This window comes from Crassostrea angulata, chromosome 6 (assembly GCF_025612915.1).
Source record: "Crassostrea angulata isolate pt1a10 chromosome 6, ASM2561291v2, whole genome shotgun sequence".
NCBI lineage: Eukaryota > Metazoa > Mollusca > Bivalvia > Ostreida > Ostreidae > Magallana > Magallana angulata.
Window position 1 is genome coordinate 15,076,499 of NC_069116.1, and position 11,894 is coordinate 15,088,392.

The window sequence follows — 11,894 nt, forward strand, 5'->3', positions numbered from 1 at the left end:
GGTAGATACTGATTTGTGACACAATGTTTGAAGTAAGATATAAGACGAAGGTGGTCTATAATGTCAGGTATTGGACTGGATTTGGCGCTACGATTAATGATTAAGTTATCAGTGTGTGTTAATTGATCCCTGAAAGCTAATCAGTGTCAACAATCTTAACACCTAACAGTCGTTGACACTGCTTTGCTCACACATTTTCTTGAAATTGAGGTCTATTTAGGATATTTACATGGATTTGAAAAAATGATGCAAATGCATAATTTACATGTATGTGACAAAAATGATGCAATTTATTGATAAAAGATTACGCAATACGATCCATAACTCTATGCACGCAAGAAAGTAAACTGAATGGTAAAACCACACCATACAACATTCGTCAAGTTTGTATCCATTTCAATGTATAACAAATGGGGCCTTACTGTTTGTGTTTTATCTTTCTGTAAGTTTAAATTTTGATATTTTGTTATAAATTTTCAAACATAGTTTATTGAGCATTCAAATTTTGCACGTAGATTCAATTTTAAGTGAATATCCACATAAATATGTTCAGTTGTAAGACGTATGCTTGTAAATAATATTTATATTGCAAACTTATTTAAAGAGATATAGCGCCTGTTCCAAAAAAAAACAAGAGGCCCATGGGCCACATCGCTCACCTGAACAGCAGTTCCTTGTAACATTACATTTCGTGGCATACGCTTTTTCTATTTTAAACATTGAACCCCTTTCTGGGGACCCAGTTATGGTCCAAGGTTTATGGTTGGCTTGAACAACATAAATAGTAACATAGGAATGAAAATGTGAAGCACTGCGGTGGGACCGCACGTACACAACCTGAAAAACTGAACATAGCAGAGTTCCACTTCAAGAGGAATAACTCTCAGACTGTACAGAACACAAGAAAGATAACTCTTGGTTCCACTACATTAGAGTTTACACAATTTGAGGATCCTTGCATAGTAATCTCACAAACTGTAGCATTATAGTTCTCGAGAAAAACTTTTTAAAAACATTTTCAATATATCCTTCTATGTTAAACTTTGAACCCCTCTTGGGGCCACATTATTAGTCCAGTGCTAAAGTTTTAATTATTTGGAATCTACATTATTTAAGGATGCTTGCCTAGTTATCTCACAAGCTGAAGCATTATAGTTCCCTAGAAAAAGATTTTTCAACATTTTCCCTCTATATTTCTATGCTAAACTTTGAACACCTCTTGGGGCCCCAGTATTAGATTGAGATCACGGCTTTTATAATTTCGAATCTACACTATTTGAGGGTGCTGACGTAGTAATCTGACAAATTGATGCATTGTAGTTCTCGAAAAGAAGATTTTTAAACATTTTCCATATATACCGGTACTTCTACATTTAACTTTAAACCCATCTTGGGTCTCTAGTATTAGTCCAGGGGTCACTATTTTAAAACTGTCGAACCTTCATTATACAAGGTTGTATGCATGATAGTAATTTCACAAATTGAAGCATTGTAGTTCTCGAGAAGAAGATTTTTTAACATGTTACCTTTATATTTCTTTAATAAATTTTGACCCCATCTTGGGGCCCCAGTATTGGTCCGGGGGTCACAATTTTACCAATTAGGAATCTACATAAGCAACGGATGCATGCATAGAAATTCCACAAACTAAAACATTGTAGTTCATGAGAAGAAAATTTTTAAACTTTTCCTTTATGTTTTTTAAAATGTTTAAATTTTGAACCCCTCTTGGTGCCCATCAATTGTCCGGGAGTTACAATTTTTTGAATCTACATTATTTTAGGATGTACATGTATGCATAGTAATATCCCAAACAGTTGCACTATAGTTCTTGAGAAGAAGATTTTAAAACATTTTCCTACATATGTTAAAATCTAAACCCCTACTGGGGCCCCACTTTTTGTTCGGGGGTCACGATTTTTACAATCTTCACTATGTATACAACCTTTTGTGTATGTATTGGCATTTTTGGTGAAGTGGTTCTTGAGAAGAAAATTTTTAAACATTTTTCATATGTAGTTCTATGTTAAACTTTGAACCCCGCCTGGGGCCCCAGTCTTGGTCCGAGGGTCACGATTTCTACAATTTAGAATCTTCATTATACATACAAGCTTTTGTGTAAATATTGGCATTTCTGGTGCAGTGGTTCTTGAGAACAACATTTTTTAAACATTTTCCTAAGGTATTTCTATGTTAAACTTTGAACCCCGCCTGGGGCCCCAGTCTTGGTCCGAGGGGCACGATTTTTACAGTTTAAAAACTTCACTATATATACAAGCTTTTGTGTAAATATTGGCATTTCTGGTGCAGTGGTTCTTGAGAAGAAGATTTTTAAACATTTTCCTATGTATTTCTATGTTTAACTTTGAACCCCGCCTGGGGCCCCAGTTTTGGTCCGAGGGTCACGATTTTTACAATTTAGAATCTTCACTATGTATACAAGCTTTTGTGTAAATATTGGCATTTCTGGTGCAGTGGTTCTTGAGAAGAAGATTTTTAAAAAATTTTCCATATGTTGTTCTATGTTAAACTTTGAACCCCGCCTGGGGCCCCAGTTTTGGTCCGAGGGTCACCATTTTTACAATTTAGAATCTTCACTATATATGAAAGCTTTTGTGTAAATATTGGCATTTCTGGTGCAGTGGTTCTTGAGAAGAAGATTTTTTAAACATTTTCCTATGTATTTCTATGTTAAACTTTGAACCCCGCCTGGGGCCCCAGTTTTGGTCCGAGGGTCACGATTTTTACAATTTAGAATCTTCACTATATATACAAGGTTTTGTGTAAATATTGGCATTTCTGGTGCTGTGGTTCTTGAGAACAACATTTTTAAAGACATGCACCCTAAACTTACTGTTTCGCAATTATCTCCCTTTTGAAAAGGGCTGTGCCCTTTATTTTAACAATTTATAACCCCCTTTCCATAAGGATGCTTTGTACCAAATTTGGTTAAATTTGGCCCAGTGGTTTTTGAGAAGAAGTTAAAAATGTGAAAAGTTTACAGACGGACGGACAGACAGACGGACGGACGGACGGACGGACGGACGACGGACAACGGGTGATCAGAAAAGCTCACTTGAACCTTCGGTTCAGGTGAGCTAAAAAACGAAACAAAAGCACATAATTACCATGAAAAAAGGGTATATATTATCTTACATCACATCATAAAAATCTTCAGGTTTTATAAGGGATATATAGGAAATTAGTATGAATGTAATTAAATTGGACATTTGACTTTTTGAACCACTTTCAACCAAATTTTCAAAGAATGATTTTAAACCTTATGCTGTAACTATCAAAAACAAAAAAGCAAAAAAACCCAATCATTTTGATTCTGACTTAAATATGATGATTAAAAAGAAATTATGATTATGTAAGAAATGCTGCAATTTGTTGATGAAAGATTACGCAATACGATCCATAACAGAGTAAACTGAACGGTTAAACCACACCATACAACATTCGTCAAGTTTGTATCCATTTCAAAGTATAAATGATTATGAAAGAAATTAAGTCCTCATCAAGACATATAAAATAAAATACAAAATTTTATGTATATTTAAAATGAATTTTATGTACATATCAAGAATACGTTTTATAAACATAAAAAAACGATATGATAAATCTAAAATAAAATGCATCCCTCATTCGAAAAAAACATGTATATCAATTTCATAAATGGGTCTAACATGTCCGAGATGATGATATAGTTGAAACTTCGCATACTCCCGTAGATTCCCTGGTAAAACATACTGTTGGTAGATACCCACTTTTGCGAACTCGTTGAACTAACTTAGAAATATTTAAAAGATTTTCTTTTCTCAAAATGATATAGATCCAAGGGTCTACAATAGCGTTGCTTATGGTCATACGCACTGCTAAGAGTTCTTCTGGTCCATTCTTTGGGTCACTTGAGCTGGCGTTAATTAGCATTCGGACCTTTAAGAATATAAGTACAACAATGCAAGTATACATGTACATGTATATATAAAATGTATTTATGGACATGTATTAGTCTAGAAATAATATGAACCAAACATTTAGCAATATTAAATAATGAATTTTATTAACACAGAGAGCACACATATAAAAACTTAATAACAAAAGTTGTTACAACCTCCTGTATTTTTCTTGATTATTAAGCAAATGATCTATTGTCGAGCTATTCTATAAATACCTTTGTTGAAGTTTAAAGTTTAATTAAATGATCAACAACCATTTTGACTTTATCATAACGAAATTGACATTTACCACATTGTAATGTTTTTGCCTTGGTGTGTTGTGCTTTTTTTCACACTAAAAGATATTTTTCTAGAGTTCAGAGTACAGTTTTTAAAAATGAATTTATCGTAAGCTTTATATCAATTCAATAAAACAAAGGACTAGCCTAAAGCCTAATGAATATTTATCTTTGGATCAGAGAAATTATATAGAGATATAATCGCAAATATGCACACATAAGTGTGTTGAGTAAGTCTCCTTATAAAGGAAACAAAACATTAAATGCATCTTAAAATCCAGGATTCAAATCTTAAGATTAAGCGATATTAAAGAGGAATTAGTAATTGCAAAGTGCAAATCTATGAATCAAAGCAAATTTCAGAAATTATTATAATATATCTTTCAATCGAGAACCTTAGGGAACAAATATAGTAAAATGTGAAAAAAATCAGCAAAAGCTAAGAGCTGTAGAACTTTAAATGAATGATAGCAAAATAAAATAAAATAGGATACTTGAATCATGAAGCAGCAAATTATTTCTAATGTATGTTTGATTTTTTTAACCTTGAAATACTGCAAATCCCCCTTTCTGTACCTCGGGAAAACTAAAGACAACTAATAATATATCCTTCATATCGGCTATACAAAATTGGCATGAAACAACTTTTAAATGATTAAAAAACTACCTGACACAATCCCAGAAAACTATATGAAAATACACTGAAGATGTTTGATTAAGGGGAATGTGCAACCATCTTGTACATTTGAGGATAAGAATGTAAACATTTCTTGAACTGGCTTGTTTCTGCACGAAACTGGCCAAAAATGTTGCCAGAAGATATAAAAGCAATAAATATAAAGTCCTACATGTCATTTTGTTTAAGATGTATGCATACAAGAACAGGACAATGCCTTTTTAATCACTCAGAACAGTTGTCGAACTGCGCAGCTGCAGAATTATTTTGAAGATTTATCCTCAAATGTACAAGATGGCCGCACGCCCCCTTTAATATATTGATTACAAACATACCAAAATATTTTGAACAAAACGTTATTATGATATGAATATTTATCAAATATAAACCATGCACTTTACACTTATTATTTCGAAAAGTATATTATAAAAGTAAATCATTCAAACTAAGAATTGATAAAAGACTTGATTGCATTAAAAAACTAAAATTATTTTAATTTATTTACCATTAATGGAGCCCAGCATATTGAAAAAAGCGTCACTATTGAGAAAAGGAAAACCATGATAAAAATCTCATTTCTCTTTCTCTTGATGTCCGATGTTGAACGCTTTGGTTTTCTTTTTAAGGCGTAGACAACTGCTATGTTAAAAACGACAGTGGTTGATAGAACAAGTAATCCAGTGATGGAATATATGTACGTGTTTATTCGCTCCAGTGTTCCTTTGTTTGCAAAGTCTAGAAAACACCAAGAGCCCGGATAAAAGTTTTTAACAGAGCCAATACCTACTAAATTAAGAGATGATATACAAGCTACGAAAATCCAAATGAGAACCAGAATTATATTCGTTCTTTTGACTTGAGACTTTCTGTAAAATATCGGAAAAGTGACTGCCAGGAATCGGTCAAACGACATAGCACTGACGATAAAAGCAGAAGACAGGAAAGAGAAAGAAAACCAAAACGAGACAAATCCACATAATTCTTTTGGGAAGTCGTATGTGAATCCAGAAATGTATCGAACCATTACTGCAGGATATACCAGAGCTATTCCACAGAAGTCGGTGATGGCTAGAGCTCCAACTAGTCTATAAAACGGTTTCCATTTGTGTCGACCGGACGACCGATAGAGGAGAATCATGGCGATCAAGTTTCCAGACACACCAAACAAATACTGAAGGCTAGGAGGGACAATGCTTTCAGACACCACTGTTTCATCAGTAGAGTTGGAATTATTAAAAGTGTTTGTAACCCCGATTTCTAATTCACTGTCCATGTTGAAGAATCTTAAATTCCGGAATAGTACCACCTTAGTATATAATAAACAGTTCAATACAATAATACGAGAGATACTAAATAAATACTAAATGGGAAGTAAGTTTTATAGATATAGATCTATTTTAGTTACAACATCCCGATTTTCCCCCTGAAATTCGTTAATAATAGAGGTTTCCGGTATTCAGCACCCATTACATTTGAACATCACTACTGTGAACTTAGGGAAGCTCTGGTGTCATACTTGATAACAAACAGATGTAGTTACTTGTTTGGTAGTAAATCTATTATTTGTAAAAGATATTAATCGTCAGTTCTACAATAAAATGATGAATAAATACAATGTCTATCAGGTTATATTACTAGATTAAAATTAACATTTAAACTACAATGGATATTCCTTAGCACGCTTTTCTCTAATTTTGCTATGTTTAGAATATCGTTTTCTTCCAATATTTGAAGGTGGCATGGGACAGTTGTTTTTTTATACAATTCATTGTAGCCAGGGGATGCGTTTCTTTGGAACTCTGTTACTAGAATTTCCTCAGTTCACATTCAGCACAAATACCTTTAATTCAGTTTTTAACAGAGCCAACACCTACTAAATTATGAGATGATATAGAGGCTGAAAATATCCAAATACCAACCAGAATTATATTTGTCCTTTTGACTGGAGACTTCCTGTATGATACTGGAAAAAAGACTGCCAGGAATCGGTCAAACGACATAGCACTGACGATTAAAGCAGAAGACAAGAAAGAGAAGGAGAACAAAAACGAAATAAGGCCGCATAGTTCTTAAGGAAAATCAAACGTAAATTTTGAAATGTATCGCGCCATTACTGCGGGATATACCAGAGCTATCCCAGAGAAGTCGGTTATGCAGTAGAGTTGGAATTGTTAAAATTATTTGTAATGTTGATATACTCAATATCCATGGCAGATATACGTCAATACCACTTCACGTGAAATTCGTTATAGATATAACACTGAAAAAATGGGAAGTAATTAAAATAGGAAAATAAAAACGTTAATAGTAAATTTATCAATAGTTTTAACATCATTGGCTGCATGCCAAACATGTTTGATCTATGTTTCTTTAAGTGTATCTCATCCGAGTTTCTGTCATTGTTTTAATTGTTTCTCATTATCAACACGTCAATTCAAATCATTTTATTTCCTTAAGTGGTACAACTTTAGGAGAGAAATATAAAAATGGGGTTCGTATTTTTTTTTGGGGGGGGGGGTAAATACATTATAAAACAATTTAATAAAGATAGCTTTTTATTCAAAAGCGAAGCAAATAACATGACTAAATATTGACGCAAATTATTAAAATGCACTCAAAACTACCGCAAAATTGGCATGTGAAATGTTGTCAATTAAGGTAAAAACTGTCACTTTCGTGAATGGCATTCAATGTTATAAAACACAGCAGAGGGTATGCAGGAAAAACAAAGATATGTTTAAGCGATGGACGTGAATTAAATACATTGTTGGTCCATCTTAATTATGGCCACTCATCATTAGACGCCTTTTTGGACACATAATTTGAAAGACTTTCAAAGGGTATTGGTTGCAACATTTGTGTACATCAATGGAGTAAATCCGTAGTTGGTTCAAACAGTGCATTTAGCCCGGGACAACGCTGCTCAGAACCATATTTCAGCCTTGTTCAGGTAAAATAACGATTTATAGCAAAGCGTGAAATTAAATTAATGTAAAATTAATTGGGAATAGTACAGCATGTTTTAAATTTTCAGACTATTCGAAAGTGGTAGAAATACAAACTATGGTTTAAAATGTTGAAACGAGCCAATATCAGTTCCTGAACTCCAAACCATGGATGGCTCAAGAAAGAGCGGCGGAATTTTCAAAGACAGGAAATGTCATAATTTGATAGAGATGACAGCCCGAGATTTTAACAACCCTTGGAATTTCTTCTCTTTGATGATGCTCAGAGATGATAAAGTAAACGAGTGGTTCAGAATGCATTGCAATGTTAATATTAAAAAGCTTATCTTAGTACACAAATTAAATGAAACTTTGAACAAACAGGACATGTTAAAAGCATTGAAATTTAAAGTAAGAAACAATGTCATGACTGTATGATAACTTTAAAAGTACAGAAAATATGAGTTTTAAGAATTAATACAGTACACTTTTTTCATAGTAACACACAAGTATACTTTCAAGAAGACATACATTTACACGAAGGAGGTGGAAGTGCATAGGAGCATAGAAACGTATCAAGAACCATTTCAAGAGGATGTCTGGAACCGAGAACCACCAGTTTAAGGGACACCTGGTAGAGATTATGTGCAGGTCAGTTGTCATATCGGACATGTATGTCATTCCTTGACCTCGTAAAGTCTGTGTATCCCTTACACAAGCCTGCGACATACCAGGGCTGGATATTAAACCAGGTAAGTTATAATGGAAAAAAATCAATATAAACCAAATGGTGAAATAAAATTGAAGTATTTGTAAAATAAAAATAGCATAATTAATTTAACGTTTAGTTTCAAACATCTAAGAAACTCTGATTCAGAGTCCCAATCAGATATAGACAGCCTGAGAGATGGAGGTTTTTCGAACTGTCTAAGCGATGGAGGCACCTCAAATTGTTGCATAGTTATTTCGGACGACTTTGAATTTCCAAGAAACATAACAGCTAATGACACCACTGCGCATTCGAGAGAAGCAGCACCTTGGCAGTGTGTACTGATTGTTAATGGACTGGGGTACGGACAAGACATTGATAAACTCTACCCCTACATAAGGTCTACCACATTTTAAGAATTTACATGAAAGCATTGTTTACAATACCATAGTTAGAAATCGAATCATAATGAAAAAAGAAATGTTTCGCAAAATGTGTGTGTGTGTATGTGTGTGTGTGTGTGTGTGTGTGTATATATATATATATATATATATATATATATATATATATATATATATATATATATATATACCTTCTTCACCAGCAGACTCTTCCAATCGAACACCAATTCGTCCTTCAAGAGAGAATCGAAGTACCTATCAAATATACATAAGTTTAGGATAAATATGTCATCAAAGAGTGGGAGGACTTCCGAATTTGAAGGTTGAATAAATTTTTTACTTACATACTTTAAATGTCCATGTCAGGTTTTTGAAATAAACACGATGCTCCCTCAGACAAAAAAAAGGAAACTTTGTAAATCATCCGATAAAGGTAGTAAATCAGTGAATGCTTTATTTATACTACATTTTTTACGGAATAAATGAAGTACATGTACATGTATCAACATTTATTATGAAAATATGTACATTATTTAATATGTATATGTATAAATACCTATATATTTACATTCCTCTACTTAAGGGTGTACGCAAAGGTGGAAAAAGGATGGTGTGTGCCACCCTGCGTCATTTGTAGAAAAGAACCCAGTTCTTGCTCCCAGAAAGAGGGATACATCATCGATATCTAATCCATACTCAATAGCTGCATTATCGTAGTCTGACCAGGACGATTTTCAGTTTTGGTAGATTGGTTACTGAATGGCTGCATTTGACAATGCGTGTTTATTTTCCGTTTCTTCATTGTTAGTAAATACAGGGTGATCCTTAAATTCTGATTCTATTTTAAAACTTCATAAAACTCTTACCCGATGAGATAAACTGTTAAATAAGGTATCATTCTAATCTCCAGTGGCTAAAATGTTATTTCATTTTTACTTTACTGAAAAAATCTACTTGTGTTGGGTTTTTCATAGTGTCCAATCTTTACCAAATGGCTAGAAAATCGAGCTGCTCTACTTTGAGACTCGTTAACCTGTTTTCCGTTTTATGATGAACTGATTTTTGCAGACATTAAAACTTTTTAGAGTACCGGTAGTGGGGTGGTTAAGAATTAAAGATGGTAGAAAAATAGAGTTCACCATACAGGCTTATATAGTAAAAGAAGAACTATGGACAACTCAGAAAATCAAGATCTCTGTTTTGTCCAGATTCTCTAACTGATCATCTGAAGAAAAAACTGAACATGTTAGCAAGAAGTGTATTCAATAATATCCAAAATAACATAATTTTGAATAATAGTAGATCAAAGCATGAAAAATGTACCTTTAAACATCAATATTGGTTGTGTGGTTTAAAACAAAATTGAAGAAAGTATCATTCCTGTTGCAGAACTTAGCCCAGATGGTGACTTACTGCTGCATTACTCATAACCCTGGCGTAAACCTGGGGTGGGGGTATTTCATTTGATGTTTTTAAATGAATAGGTTATTAAATAAAACCTTAAACTCTCAAATATTAGAGCTGCTAAATGAAAGAAATGAGGAGAGGATCCAAACAGAAGTGTAAAACAGGGTGCGATGACAATTTGTCATAAACACTATACTTTTGTACCTGAAAAAGTAAACCATAAGACGTTATTTTGCTACTTTGATATTTATATTTAATTTTCCAGCTCTGCTATGTAAAGTATGCAATGGGCACTTACAATGTAACCTACATAGTGTAAAACTGTACCTCTTGTGTATTCATACGATATGTTTCACTAAATTTAAATTTATTCTTTTAAGCTGTAATGGGAATTAAAAACAGTCTCCGATATTATGGACCCCCTGTATCTATCTTAACATTGAAAAGGTTTAAAAAATACATTCCTCTTTTTTGATAGAATGTTTCAATCTTTTAATTTCAATTTTTTTTATACATTATTCCTTTACGAATCACGATTTGTCAGAGATGAATACAATATTCCTACTTTGCTCCTCATTTTCTCTCACGAAGAAGTAGAATATTGTTATTAAAAAAAATCAAATTTAATATTCATGATTATATTCGTAATGTCTTGGATCTTTTCCTTAGATTTAAAAATATTAACAAGTTTTCTGAATGGATGTGTATCTGTTTATTGAACTGACCCATCTTTTAGCAGGTGATAGTTTTGTTTTACAGGGAAGAAGTTTGCTTACGGTAAATTTCACCGGAATTGGTAAACGATATTGATTTACTCTTAAATAATGAAAAAAGTACAGGTATAATAATATCTGCTAACGATATAAATTTTTATCAGTGGTCAGAATCCTGATCATAAAGGATATAATAATATCATTAACGAACTGCCTAGCCGTCCATTAATCATAAAATTTCAAAATTATATCTTTATCGGTCAGAATTCACATCCATCAATGAAATGAAAAGAAACACTGTAAAATAAGTACGTCGTTTACTATATGTATTTAAGATATATTTTTATTAGCTGGGCTCTGCTGAGAGCAGAGTCCTGGCTGTAGGCAGGCAAATCGCCAATGTTAATATAAATAGCACTACTTCAAAAGTAAACAAAAAAACCGAACAGCGTCAAAGTTAAAGCTTCCGCTATACCAAATAGTTACACAAAGGGCCACGTTTTGTCAAAAGTGTTGGGCTTTTTTGTTTGTTTTATTTTCAATTTTGAGAGAATTGTCTGTCTTTTAAGTTTTCTTATTAATTATGTATTTTAAAAACAAGACTATGCATTTTGGACACATACAATGCGCGTGGATTTTCATAAACTACTTTGCTGCGCATTGAAGAAATGGGGATTGAATTTAATACGCTTGTTGCAAAATTCAAGGCAGCAACTGTTGAATTTTTTTCTATTAGACAGACATATTTTTGTTTATAGCTGCTTAAAAATTTGGTCGCTCTCTGATGCTTTGCCGATATAAAA

The 11,894-nt window shown here is 33.1% G+C and overlaps 1 protein-coding gene across 1 annotated transcript; it reads right to left on the reverse strand.

Annotated features, from left to right (window-relative positions):
* Nucleotides 1–3,106: 3,106 nt before the first annotated feature.
* LOC128190157 (prostaglandin E2 receptor EP4 subtype-like) lies at nt 3,107–6,246 on the reverse strand. The gene is made up of 2 exons (XM_052862073.1): nt 5,422–6,246; nt 3,107–3,939 (listed from the first exon to the last, which is right to left on the reverse strand). Exons 1-2 carry the CDS (start codon nt 6,187–6,189, stop codon nt 3,685–3,687), a joined length of 1,023 nt encoding a protein of 340 aa, XP_052718033.1. The 5' UTR covers nt 6,190–6,246; the 3' UTR covers nt 3,107–3,684.
* Nucleotides 6,247–11,894: the final 5,648 nt, after the last annotated feature.

Coding starts and splice junctions, on each gene's coding strand:
- LOC128190157 (XM_052862073.1), bottom strand. CDS start 6,189: ATGGACAGTGAATTAGAAATCGGGGTTACAAACACTTTTAATAATTCC. Junction 3,940..5,421: donor TATGCTGGGCTCCATTAATG/GTAAATAAATTA, acceptor ATATTCTTAAAG/GTCCGAATGCTAATTAACGC.